Source organism: Mesoplodon densirostris, chromosome 9, assembly GCF_025265405.1.
Source record: "Mesoplodon densirostris isolate mMesDen1 chromosome 9, mMesDen1 primary haplotype, whole genome shotgun sequence".
NCBI lineage: Eukaryota > Metazoa > Chordata > Mammalia > Artiodactyla > Ziphiidae > Mesoplodon > Mesoplodon densirostris.
This window is the reverse complement of record NC_082669.1, coordinates 69,010,432-69,024,830: the sequence shown is the minus strand read 5'-3', so window position 1 is coordinate 69,024,830 and position 14,399 is coordinate 69,010,432. Positions and strand designations below refer to the sequence as shown.

Genomic DNA, 14,399 nt, shown 5'->3' with positions numbered 1-14,399 from the left:
ATTCTCATCACTCTCATCTCTAATTTCTGGAAAGTAAATGCCCACTTCCAACTATATGAGCATTTAGCATTTAAACACTGGTTTTAAAATTTCTTTATCAAGGCCACTTGAATGGAAATTTACTTGAGCAATGGAAAAAAACTAGTTCTCACCTTTAAGTTTATCTGAATTTTGAGAAGCAGGCAAATATCTGATGGATAGAATCAGAATGCTGGGATTGTGACTGAATCATTAACTGCCAATGAGGGACAATACCATTATAGGGCAAGCTGCGTCCTGAATCTCAGGAGCCCTGAGTCCCAGGTTTGAAATGGCCCCTGGGAAGTGGGAAGTGGTGGTGGCTGCATCTAGAAGGGAGCTTGACCACCAGTTCCTGTGATGTCCGGGCCTCAGTCAGCTTGAGCCAGGATCTTTTCTCTCTTTTCTTTTTCTGTCTTTGGTCTTTCTTTTAATCCCACCTCTCTCCTCCCCTCTTAACTGCATTACCTGGTCCCACTCTCCCTGAGCATTACACTTTATTGACATTGTGAATGACGTAGGGGGACGCAGATACTGAGTTGTAGCTTCGTGGAGCTGAAACTCCTCTCCAGTGTCAACATCTGCCCAGGGACCCTTTGAGGAGACTGTAATGAATCAGTGGAAACTCCAATTTCCTTACTTTTGTTTATATTTTCCTTTTTTCACACCATTTTGGAGAGAGAGAGAGAGAGAGAGAGAGAGAGAGAGAGAGAGAGAGAGAGAGAGAGGACTCTCATTAGCAAAAACATATCAGGACTTTCTAAGTGTGATATGTGGTTACTTTAGTCCCTGTCAATTGCTTTAATATTTCAAAATGGAACCGACTCTCTGGCGGGCGTGGAAGTGAGCGCTGTGAATGAAAGCTCCAAGCACAAACTCCGCGGAACCTCGCCGTGGCTGTTTGTCCCACCGGCCCCCTGGGAGGACACGGACCTCGGTTCTCTGGGATTTCCGCGCGCGGTGCCGTGCTATTCATTTTGTGCGGGCTTTGGGAGCCATCGGCGCGCCAGGGCTGGGGGCCCTGCGCCGCGGCGGGCCGCCCTGGCACGCGCGGGTCACCGGGTGCGGGGCTGGAGCCCGGCAAGCGTGTGCCCTGCTGCCGGCTGTGTCCGGCGCACCCCTCCCTCCGCGCCCGCGGGTGCCAGACCAGACGCTGGTCCCGGCGCGCTCGCAGACGACTCTTCTCAGTTGTCAGTTTTCTCGCTTGTCAGCAGAGCTGCTGGTAAGTGACAGAAAACAGAGAGGGGACGGGAAGGCAGCGTGGCTGGGGAGAGAGCGACCTGGAGGGGGAGCCGCGGGGCGCCCCAGGGCAGGGGGCGCGGGTGGAGCCGGGGTGCACGGCCTCCGGGTCGGACCGCCCAGCTCCGTGTCGGCTCCCCCTAGGCTCACCCCCCTCCTCGCTCTCCCCTTCTCACTTTCTCCCTCCTCGCCGCCTTTCCTCCCCACTCGGTCCTCCCTTTCCCCCCCTGCAGTCCTTCAGCTGCCAAACTGTTCGCTTCCTTGGCTTTGTTTGAGAAAAAAAAAAAAAAAAAAAAAAGAATCCGAATAGGTCTGAGGTGTTTTCTCCTAGATCAGGAGCACAATTCCTGCCCTTGGCATTAGCCCACGATCATGGCTGGTTCCCGCAGCTGCCTCTGGGGGGCACCTGGTCCCGGGGTCGCCAGCCCTCCGGGCCCGCTTTAAGCCATGATTTGGGGGTCGCAGAAGGGGGAGCGCACGCAGAAAGTGACAGGCAGACGCGCTCGCCACCTGACTGGGGCTCGAGGGCAGGGCTGGGCAAAGAGGCGGGAGGGGACAGCCCAAACTCTCTCGGCCTCACTCCCAGTGATAACCTGCAGCTATGGAGTCGCCAACCAAGGAGATTGAAGAATTTGAGAGCAACTCTCTGAAATACCTGCAACCAGAACAGATCGAGAAAATCTGGCTTCGGCTCCGAGGGCTGTAAGTAGATCTGTTTACTTCTCTCGCCCTATTTCCCTCTCATCAGTATTTTACTACACAGCCACAGTCACGACTGCTCACCCCCATTCCTGCGTGACCCTTAAAAATACAGCCCTAGAAGTTCCACAACCGCTTCTCTGTTAATTACAGTCACTGCTACCTTCCTTTCAACAGCGAGACTTGTCTTTCTGAGTGCTTCGGAATGCCTTGCTGTTTCCAAGTCATGCTTTCTTTGGGGAAGAGGAGATGTCCTTAGATTTCAGTTATAGTAGCTCAGTATTCATGGAGATATTTCTGTTTGTTTGTTTGTCAGGGGAGAAAAGTTTGGGGACTCAGGTCACAGACTTTTAATCAAAGGAAGAGTTATTCTCTGCAGAATGCTTGCAGACACCTTGGCAGGTGGTCCAAGAACTTACCAACAGTTCCAATTCAGCATGCATTCTGGCTGTTAGATTTTCCTCTCCCTCTCCCTAGCCTACTTCAACTTCTGGTATTTTCTTAGGATTCTTTCTAGCAGGAAAATAGTTACTGAAAGGAGGGACTATTTTTGGAGAAAGTAGGGTTCAGAACCAATATTGGAGTTTCCTAGTAATATTTGAATAGTGAAATAAGGCGTTTGCTTTCAATACAGTGGCCAGAATTCTAGTTGGACTGGTGAACAGAGATCTCTGAATTTCATTCACTTCATTGGGTGCTGTCTGTTTTTGGGTACTTAGGAGAGGTGACCTGAAAATATGTGTTATTTTCTGTGAATAGATTTCATAAACAATGAACTGCTGGTTATCCCAGTCAGGAAGCTGTAGTGACAGCTGTATGGTTACAGCTTGCTCCTCAGTTGACCAGGCAGGTCCCAAAGATACCTTCCATAGCCACCAGATACTCATTTCCCAGATATTTGGCATCAAATATCTAGTGCAGATTAAAAAAAATAGGTTTTCTCCAAGTATATTCTCCAGACCTTCTGTTCCTACCAAGGGCAGTGATGGGAAAACCAGCATCTTGGCAGTTTGTTTTGCTGCAGTTATTGTTTTTGAAAGCATACACACACACACACACGCACACGCACACGCACACACACACACACCCCAAAACAAGTCAGAAAGGCACTGATCTAAGTTATCTTTATCTTGGGGGAGACCACATTCCAACCAGGATATTCACAGTTTCTAGAGGGAAGCAATAATGTAGGTGTTTCTTCAAGGTATCCCCATTTAAAGTGCAATTTATAAAAGCCCTTCCATCAATAATCAAAGTGAGTTTCATTGCCATTGATCTAAATGGGAAACCATGCCAAATAACATGATTTTTGGGTTGTCTGGCTGCTGCAAGCAGAGGCTGTAAACTTATTTGGAAATCTTGTCTTTCTGGCTGGCGGGCTCTTCCAACAGTTGAGATGCACACAATGCAGCACCTGTCTCAGAGAGGTGTTTACAATAAGCTCATGTTATATGTGATGAACACTCCTTGTGATCATATTGTGGTGCACACAGAAAGTTTGCTGCATCCACAAAATCTGGGTCCAAAATATACAATGTCAAAGTGTTGTCAAGCTGGTCTTCCTGACGTCCCAGCTGGAGGGACTCATGTGCACACACTCAGGAACTGCTTCTCTCAGGCTGCTTTACAATTCCAACCAACTCCACAGAGCTACTCAGGCTGGGAAAGAGTGTTTGGGCAAATCAGCCAGGTTGAGGTGGGAAACTTGTGTGAAAAAGCGTTTAGAGCTTACAACGCACTGTCTTGTAGCTTCCTCTGTTTCATCTGTTAGGCTTCTCTCCCCAAATTGTTGTCTGCATTTTTGTTTTCAAGTCTCTCGTGTTTACCTAGCACCCTGTACCTTTGAACGTAAAAGGTGTGGGTTGATTCTTTTCCAAATGTGTGTTTTTGAATCCTTCTCTTTTTACCCTTCCTACTGAAACACCCTGCCCAACAGCAGTCCCAGGAGATCTGTAGCTTCACTTTCTGATTTGGAAAAGGACATGTTACTATTGTTATGACATTTTTTTTTTTTTTTACTACTGTTATGGTTCTTACTACCACTTTTTTTTTTTTTTTAAACAAAACAGTAGTGCTATAATAAGTTGCTAAAGACTCCGGAAACCAAAGCGCATGCTTTTTTATACAACTTGGAATAACACTTTTGCAGTTAACAAAATAGAAACCTTAGGAGATGGAAGGGTGTGTGTCTCTTTGCTCCCACAGTGGATTAACAGTAAGAGAAAGGAAGATGTTCTTTCAACATTTTAGGAAAACTCAATAGCCAAAATTGAATTTTCATACCAATTTATTACCATGACACCTGTATAGAAGGGGCTTTACAGGTGACCACAGATAGTCAGGAATTTGGTTCACCTTGTTTGAGAGCCATCTAAGTTTCAGGACTTGATCATCTCATGCCTGGACTATTTAGTGGTATTGTCAGTATCTCGCCTACTTAATCTATCCTTGAATTTTTCATCTCCTCCAGTAGAATGTCAGTTCCTTAGGACAGACACTTTGTGTGTCTTGCTCACTGCTGTACCTCCAGTGCCTAGAACAGGGTTTGGCACATAGTAGGTGCTCAATGAATAGGTGATGAAGGAAGCATAAAGACCCAAAGATGAACTTTTCAGTATTCAAAATGAAGGTAAGTGTATATCTGGGTCAGCTTATAGGCCACGTGATACTATCAACATAATATTCCATGAACTAGATGGGAGGTGGATTTAATTAACATCATTACCCAGGTTGGGCACAGGAATCTAAACTGAGGTGGAAACTGGGCAAGATGTGGCAAAGCCACGACCCAGGGCAGAATCCCACTCTTATGTTTACCCAGGTTCTCTCTTTTCCTTCCCTTTTCTGCACTTGCCTGGAGTGGTCTTTACCAGCAGCAAGAGGTTTGTTGCCAAGAATCTACAGTGTGGAGATTATAGGAGATGGTCCTCTCTATATTACAAGCCCCACACATCCCCCTTTCCACGCTTTCCTTTTTTCTCTAGCATGTTTCACTGTCTTAATACTATATATTTAATTTATTTATTATGCTTATTGTCTGTTTCCTCCAATTAAAATAGAAGTTCCTTGAGGAAGGAGCCTCTTTTTTTGTGTTTCCATTTCCTCGGTTGTCCCCCAAGTGCTGTTGTCCTTACTCTATCCTCTGTAGGAGTGGGTGGAATTGTTAAGAGCCCCTCCCAATGCCTGTTTTGTTAGGGAATCTTCCAGTCAGGGAAAACATGACGACTGCACTTGCCTCCTCTGATGATGAGGGGGAGCCTCACGGCTGTATGGTTTTGAGTCATAACTTGTACCCTGGGTCCTGACCAAGAGTTTTTTCCTGTTATATGATGACAAAAGGTGTTCTATACTTTAAAAAAAAAAAAATTTAGAGCAAGAGAACAGGTTTCACTTATTTCTTGGCATTTATTGTCACAATTGTAATTAAGCTTTTGTATATTTGTTTTGCCCAACTATGAGGTAATCAGTACAATAAACTTTATGCTTTTATAATACTCTATGAAGATGATGATGCTTTTTTTGCATGATCTAAAATAGTATTATGAACATACACAGAGGTATGGTTTATTATGTTTATTGTGTATTTCCTCCAACTAAAATATAAGTTCCATGAGGACATAGTTTTTTTTTTTTTTTTTTTTTTTTTTGATCTGTTTTGGTTACTGGAGTATCCCCAGGTTTATGGTTATTAGGGTCACAGACTGGGATTATTGTTTCTGTCTATTCAGCAAGCTTTCCCATCCCCCTTATTATGGCAGTAGACCCTCCCCCCTGCCCCCCAGCCCTCCATGGGCTCAAGATCCAGGATTGGCCAATCATAGAATTTCGCCGTTCTGCCAACAGCGGTTGGTCTCAAGTGTGGCACAGAACCCAAGCAGAAGCAGTAGAGTCCTCCGCTGAGATTCTCTATTGGCTGGGGGAGAGTGCTGCTTTCTCTTCTGGGTTTTCCTGGTGGCTGCTGCTGGCTCCATTTCTTACTGCATGGAGAAGAGCTTTCAGTGACAGAAGACAGGCCAGAACTTACAGAGAAGCAGAGGGGAGAAGATGGAGTGGAAGTCCCTGGGTCTGCTCCCACAAGCCCCAGTTGCTGCAGTTGTTTCTCTGATTCTGTCTGCTGTCCCAGCTACGCGAATCCATCAGGCTGTGTTCCTGCACAGGCTACTTCAAGTTTGGTGTCTCTGAAAGTCTTCACTAATACCCGCCACTGAAGTCCAGAGAACTTAAGTGACTTTTCCAAAGTATACATCAAAGGTGGGGGGGGCAAAATCCAGAGGCAAAGAAGCCTGGATCTTTGGTTTTGTATTTCTTATTTAATAAAGGCGTCTCATTCTGTATTTTCTTTCTACTCATGTGAAATTTTCAATAGGGTCATCAGTGTTCAGGCAACAGAAGTTTAGTCCGTTAACATTTACTGAGTGTCTGTTATGTGCCGGGCACTTTGATAAACTCTGTGCAAAAGTAGATAAGCCATAAGGCTGTAAGATATAAGGCTATAGCTAAAGAGATGAACACCCTGAAGTGTTGCCTGTAGTTACAGAGGATACACGGGGAGCTACCTCTGCCTGGAAGGGCCAGAGAAGGTGTGAGCAGTGAGCTGCAGACTTACTCGGAGCAGAGTCCTTAGTCACAAGGAAGAAACTTGCACAGATTTCTTTCATTCATGTCAGCCTTTTGCAGAGATGTGAGGAAAACAAGGAGTCATCCAGTCAGCACAGAGTACATCAGCTCAGAATTCTGAGCTGTTTTTATGGACAACTGGAAAAGCTGTGTCTACTTAACTAGGAATATAGCCTGAGTCCTAGTGCCCTTCCCTATGCTCACCTCTTACTGGTAATCCCAAAAGAGAGGGTGTGGTTGGGTCTAGCTGCTGTCATTCAACATGGAGCTATTGGACAGAAATCTCCCAGGTCACCTCAGAAGCAGTTGGCCCCTACATTGGTCCCTGGTCCATCAGCTGTGCAGGTAACAGGGTTACCTTCCCTGACAAACCAATCCCCAGAGGTCTTAGATACTCTCCTTAAAAGGTAGTTGTGAGGTATCCTCTCGCAGCTCATCTAGTGCAATATTGAGGGATAGATAAAGCTAGTGAATGGAGGTAACAGTGTACAAATACAGAGGTATGGGAGACATTGACACATCAAGGAGGAATGAGAGAGAAAGTTGGAAAAAAAAGCATGGGCCAGGTAGTGACACATGGAATTTTAAAAAATTTACTTTTTGTTTTATTCAAAACTATACATCCTCATAGTTTAAGGAGGCAGGTCTTCGAACACGTTACACACACATCCAAATGTGTTTCAGACATTCTCCATTCATCTTTCAGGGAATCTTTTTTTTGAATGCATGTAATTTTAAGGAGTTTACACTTTATCCCTTAAGTTCTAAGGAATTGTTAAAAAGACTTTAAGCTAGAGAGTAACACAATGAGATTTGACTTTTAGGATGGCTATTCTGGAAGAAGTATGGAGGACAGATTGAAGATGAGACTTGAGGCCTGGAGATCAGTTGGAGAAGATTCTTCAGTTATGGTAGTACTACTGAGGAGGAAAAAATAAGGGGTACAGTTGACAGTAGAATGGAGCAGAGAGAAAGAGAGAAGGAGAAGTTGTCTTCCAAGCTTGTTTTGTCTCGGATGTATTAGTGAGTTTGGTGCCATTTGCCTTGTTAGAGACCACGAAGAGAAGTGCAGGCTTGGATACAGCAGAATGATAAATTTGGGTTTAGACGTGCTGGACTGGAGCAGGCTCTGTAAGGTTCAAGTAGCTGGTGGTGATAGCAGCCTGGAACTGTGGAGAGACCTTTGGCCTAGAGCCTCAGGTCTGAGAGTCATGGTTCTGAGTTAAAGCCTTGTGAACAGATGACCCAGGGAAGAGGGGCTTCACCTGAACCTCACTAATAAAGCAATTCCAAAAGAATAATTTTTAAAAATTGATGTTTCTTTCCCCCAGATTACATATTTTAGGGTGTTAATTGGGCCTTTCACTCTCCCATTTAATTGCAAATGTCAGGTGGTTCAGCATAATTTTATTGGGCTCTTATTATATACCGGATATTAGGAGCTTCAGAAGAGAAATGAAAGTATCAGGAGAAAAGCCCTGCTTTCAGGAAACAGAGTCTAGTTAGGGAGACAGGATAATTCTTTATAGAAGTGAAAAGTTATAAAACAACAAAAAAAGTATGGGCAATAATTAATTGCTAGGTAAATGACATTGACACAATGTCCTAGGATTTAGAGAAGGAAGACATTTGTGTTTGAGGGATTGTTTTTGAGTCTTTCTTTTCCTAATAAAGGCCAGTTAAGTCTCCCTGAATTATGTTCTTAATGTATATTGAAGGGGAGAAAGAGGTGAATATCAAAAAGGGTTAAGTAGATTCTTATATTTAGAATGAAATTTTCTTTACTTGAATACTAATGTCATATATTAGTACATCATCACTTGCTTATCAGAATTTGGTTGTGCTAACTTATTAACTAATTACAACTCAGTACTTAGCAGCTGTTTATTATTTTGGCTAAGTTTTACAGCCTCTGTCTGTTGGTAAGCAGCCCTAAGCAAAGAGGTTTCTTCATTTCTAGCTCCATTTTCCGTCTTTAATTTTCTTTGGTTCATAGAAAAATACTTTCCTTGGTTCCAGTTTCCCCATATGGAGGGAAAGTGCTCACATGACCCACCTCATAGCTTTTTGAGAGATGACAAGGAAAATAATGATCAAATATGAGACACATAATGCAGTCTGTAACAGCTTTGAGAATGACCATCACAATTTCCCATTAGTAATACAAATGAATTCTACAACAAATAAAATACTCTATTTCTGGAGAACGTATACTGAATCCATGTAAAGTGCTATATTCTTCAGGCTTATTGGAATGTACTCTTTATTTAAAGACCTTTTGACAGCTCTTATTGAATAAAATAAACGAGTATAAGAAAAATCTAGATGTTCCTAGGTTGTGAAATTATGAAAAATCTTAAGAGAATAATTCAGTCAAGAAGACATCATTCATAACTATAGGTAATGAGTTTTATTTATAAATTTGAATGAATACGCACTCATCCAAATGCAGGAATCTCATCTATCACTCATTCACTCAACAAACATTTCTCTAGCACTTACCATGTGGCAGGCACTATGCTAGGCACCAGGGATACAGTGGGAAACAAGACAAATGTCCCCTCCTTTAGGGAGCATTCAGTCTACAGGTAGAGGCGAATGTTAAACATCTAATTCCCCAAATAGATATTTACTGTGATGAGTGCCGCAAAGAAGTACAGGGTGCTGTGGAAACACATAAGAGGGGGCCCACACCAGGTCTAGGAATCAGGGAAGCCTTCTCTGAAGAAGTGAGATTTAAGCTGAGATGTGAAGAATAAGTAGGTGTTAGTTAAGAGTTGAGGAAGAGTGTTCTAAGGTGTCCAAGACCTGGGAAAATAGCACGTGCAAAGAGCCAAAGGGACATGACGCCTCCGAGAAGCCAAAAGAAGGCCAAGTGGCTGCAGCAAAAACAGTGTGGAGACAGGAGGCTCAAGGCACAGCTGGAGAAAGGGGCAGATCTTGCCTCTTCTTTTAGACCAGGGAGCCTTAGCAATGGGAAACCACTGTAGGTCTGTGGGGATGGATTTGAGAGATTTTTAGGAGATAGACTCAACAGGATTTGGACTTGGCATGTGAGGGAGAATGTGGAATTTAGAATAACTCCGAGGCTTTTAGCTTGAATCCACAGGTACTGTTTACTTAGATCGGGATCACTGAGGAGGGATCAAGTTTGCAAGTTTGGTTGTGTGTGGCAGCAGAATGAATGCGGAGTAGAAATCATGAGCTCAGTTTTGGACATATTGGCTATGAGGGGCCTATAAGATGTCCCTGAGGAGACATGAGCAGTTGGATAAGAGGGCCTGGAGATTTAAGGAAAGGTCTGTGTTGGAGATATAAGGCACAGCCCAACAAAGTAAGAAGAAAAAATTATATATATATAAAATAATGATATAATACATATTGTAAATAATATATATGTGTATAAATATGTATATGTGAATATGTGTATTCATGTATGTGTCTGAATGATGCTAAATTAATATTTCTATAAATTTTACAAGTAGAGAGAACATAGTTTAGTGTGACCTCTCTAAATAGTCTGACAGAAGTTGCCAGAAGCCTATGAGTTTATATATACTTGCTCATTGGCATTTACTTGTTTAACATTTGGGAAAGACCAGCTAGTAGCCAATCTACATGGCTTTGCTTGGAACCCTCGTACTGACTGCTTGGTGTCATGTCCACCACAACATGGGTTTGCAGCAAAGACAGAAACCTGAGGGCTAGGCAGGGTCATTTCCAGTATTCCAGAGGCAGAAAGAGCCCGTGACCCAAGAAGCTAAATGGAATGAGGCCCTCATCATGGACCTCGTGGGGACTGTCAGGCATGAGCCAGGCAGTGAGACTCGGAACTTGGAGCCCAGCCCCCTGCAGAAGGGTCTGGTGGAGCTTGGCTGGGTGGAGGCTCCCTGGACCCTGCAGGAGGCTGTCCTGTTGTCTAGGCTCGTCCAGTGGACGCCGCCTCATTGCTGCTGCTCCCAAGGTGTCCTGCGTGCACACACCAGGCCTCTGTCTCTTGGGGCATCCACAGTTCTGCCATGGTGCTCACCCTCTGCATCAGCTGTGCCTCATTCATGGCCTTTTCCCCGGAAGCTCTTGAAGGCCTTCCAAAAATGGACCTTCCTCCCTTCTTTTCCACTCCCTTCCAAAGACCTATTGCAGGGACCCAATATTCAATAGTCTGCCAAAATAGAGCTTTCCTTTCCCTTAAGGCCAGTAGAAGAGTGAGAAGCAATGTGAGGATGCATTTTGACTGAAAGTCACTATTAGACATCCAAAGACCATTAAATTCTGTTTATCCAGATTCCAAACAACCAAAATTCTTAAATAAGCAAGACTTCTCCTACACTCTAGAGACACTGAGTAAATCTGGTAGTGAAAGATTAGTCTTTGAAAGCTACTTCCAGGTGTGTTTTTAGGAGTAGTTCAAATTCAGATTAATATCCCACCCCTTTTTTTTTCTCTACGTCTCTGAGTCTTGTCTGAGGATGACTCTAAGGGGTCTTACAATATCTTTAAATTAACCCCCCCAAAGTATTTTATATTTAGTGTACTACTCTAGGTTGTAACTTGGAGCCCTGTCTGCTAACTATGAGAAACTATAAACACTTTCATGAACAGGGTCCTGCATAGCTCATTTGTGAAATATAAGGATGAATTATTGTAAATCAAGCTTCATAAATGTTTAGAACTGCCATTCTGTCTATAAAACTACTAACTGAAATTAGTCATGGTTAAAAAAATGAAAGAATTGTTCAAAGCATCCATTTGTGGGAGTCTTGGATACTTTCAGTGAGGATAACTGTAGCTGAGGAGAATCTGGTTCAAATACTCAACTGATTCAGTTGACAGTGGCGCTCAAAATGGTCCCTAGGAGTGCATCTGCTAGCTGAGTGGGTTGGGGTTTTTTTCTGTATTTTGGGGATTGGCCTTGCTTTTGCCATATTTAAATTGTTGAAATTTACAGAGCCTATGTCCAGAGAAGAGCCTTCTATAGATGATTCTATTGTGAGAGAAGATTTGAGAGGAAATAGGAAGGACATCTGCTTTCAAGGAGCTGTTGTAGTGACTCACGTTCACCTGGAATTGTAAATGGCCAATAGCTGCTTTCTGCCCGGAGTAGGTTTTGATAACAAGTTGGGAGGAAAGGTGGAGGAGAGAAGGAAGGAGGTACTACTTGGGGAGATAGGAAAGGCTTAAAAACATTAGACTGGTCACTGAAGTTAAACTTGGCAGAAGATACAGTTCTTGTTCTAGCTAAATCTACATGGGGAAAACAGAGTAGAGAATTCAAGCATCTCTCTGGATAATTCAGTTAAAAAACCTATCCCTCCCCTAATTACAGGGCTATATCTGTGAAGAGTGAGGTTTTGTCTCAGTCCTTTGGATTTATCTCCACTCTGGCAGTGTTGTCACAGATATTAAGAAATATTTTTGTTTTCAGCCTTTCTCACTGATGTTTATCGAAACAGGAGACAGGCTCCCAGGAAGGAGGTCACAAAGATCTCTTCCATTCCCGCCCACACAGTTTTATTGTACTTAGAACACTGCAAGTGGTTGTAAATATGTGAATGGAGGGATAGATTATTTATACAAAAAAGTACTACTTGGACTTCTACAAGCATGACATTTACTTCCTGTTTTCTTTAACAACCTTTCCGTATTTTTTCATTGGTGCCACTGATGAGCTCACTGCCCAGCTTTAAGCAGTAGATTTTAAGCTAGAGGGAAATGGTCCTTGGTTTGCTAAAAAATAATGCTTTTCAGAGGAAGATTTCAGCTTTCTTTGGGGAGGGGTCCTATTTTGGGATCTGTTAGACAGTAATCTGAGTGCTGGAATTTTTAACCCAGGCCCAGGAGAGAAACAAGCATGAACAGGAGATTTGGATTTTTGTGTCTGGCCAGCTGACTGCAGCTAGATGAGGGGTCTGGGGAGGGGGAGCAATGAAGACACAGCCCTGTGGGAATGTGGGCGCACCCGGCGCGGGGTGGATTGACTGTGAGTTGGTGCCGGTCCAGGTGGGGCTTCCTATGGGGTTGTTTAGTTTGAACTAAACCTTCTCCTCAAGGATTTCTCCTGTTTCCACTGCCCAGCCGGCATTAGATAGAAACACATTTGCTTCCAGAAGTGAGTTAAACATTGATCATCTTATTTACAGCTGTGTTTCGGATTAGCATTCTCTCATTTTTCTGATTTACCATGCTCAACCCCAAACCACACTCTCGAAGGCTTCCTTCATTTGAATTTGATCTCATCACTTTGGGTTAAACATATTGGAATTTTGTACTCTGGGAGTTGCTGTCCCCAGACATGATCTTCCTTTTCTAAGAGCCCTAAATGAAAGGGTGGGAATCTGTAGGACAATTTTCCCCAATAGACAACCTGGCAGAAAAATTCTGTAGAAAATTTAAGCAAAAACAACTCCTTCCTAATTATTGGGTTATTCCAAGTAAAAGTGAGTTTATATTACTTCATTATTTTTTATTTTTTGTCCTGCCTTGGATCTTTGGCCAACCAGGAAAATAGAATTGTTGCCCATATGGATTTTCATTCTGTAGCTCATCAGTTAAGAAATATTTGAGCTAGTAAGAGAAGAAAGTTTCTCATTTTCTCTAATATCTTTCTTCTCCCCACCCCTTCCCCAAATAGTCTGCTGGAAGGTGCCAGGAAACCACAATTTATATATATTTTCTCATTGGCATTTACTTGTTAAAAATATGGGAAAGGGGCTTCCCTGGTGGCGCAGTGGTTGAGAGTCCGCCTGCCGATGCAGGGAACACGGGTTCGTGCCCTGGTCTGGGAAGATCCCACATGCCATGGAGCGGCTGGGCCCGTGAGCCATGGCTGCTGAGCCTGCATATCCGGAGCCTGTGCTCCGCAACTGGAAAGGCCACAACAGTGAGAGGCCTGCGTATCGCAAAAAAAAAAAAAAAAAAAAAAAAAAAAAAAGTGAAAGGCCGTAAAGCAATCAGTATATATAGCTTTGCAAATGTAGGTTTTAACATGGGTATCATGGAAATGAAATCACTGGGAGAAATGAGAAGAAATGTACAAGGGCCTTCCATTCTCAGCAACATCTAAAGTAGTTCATACAAATGATTTAAGACAGATTCAGTGGAAGTTTCTAGCGATATCCAGTTTTGTTCAATCGGCACCCCATATGCCAGTAAAAAACAAAACCAGAGGATCAGAGGATCATTCAGATCCTCGATCATTTCACGGATATTTGTGGCATTTTATCTCAGTCCACTTTCCCACGAGTGAGCCGCATGTGACCTGAACTCGTGAGAACTTGTACTTCACTCCCTGAGTTTTGCTGTGCACTTTTTTTTCTAAGCCTGTCCCCCAATCTCCTCTCCCTTGAGGGAGCTGAAGCCTGAGAACCAACATTTCCAAAGCTATCTATGCATCAGCGGCAGTAGTGACCTCATTAAGGAAGGATGGAGATGGGATCTGATGGGATCTGGAGCAGAGTGAGTCATTATTGCTCAGAAACCCTGGAGAACATTGCAGACAGAACTGGACTTCTCACTGTGTGTGTGGAGTTGTTGCATATTCAACTTCCCAGACCAGAAAATCTTCTTGTGCTCAACTGGGAGCTATCTTGCTGTCAACTTAGAGACTAAGCGCAAGTTTTGGTTTTTTTCTAAGCCAGCTTGTTTGAATATTAAGCCTATTTATAAACCTCATTATTGCAGCAACCATATGGCTCTTACTCAAAGATACCCACTTTAAAAAAGTGAAAGACTGCCAGGTACTTCATGATTTAACCTCAATGCTTAATTGACTCTCACTCACCCAGGCTATCAGGAATGATTCCCAAGTCATCTGTTTGACTTTGGAG

General features: G+C 43.4%; 1 protein-coding gene across 3 annotated transcripts in view; it reads left to right on the top strand.

The window, feature by feature from the left end:
• The window catches only part of PDE1C (phosphodiesterase 1C), a 545,840-nt gene that overhangs the window by 267,758 nt on the left and 263,683 nt on the right, over window positions 1-14,399 (top strand). The window contains exon 1 of one of the 3 annotated variants that reach the window (XM_060107832.1): window positions 1,859-1,959. The exons of the other annotated variants lie outside the window; for them this stretch is intronic. Within the exon in view, the coding sequence (XP_059963815.1) occupies window positions 1,859-1,959 (101 nt within the window). Of the gene's footprint in view, window positions 1-1,858; window positions 1,960-14,399 lie in introns of those variants that run through there. 3 annotated transcript variants of the gene reach the window in all.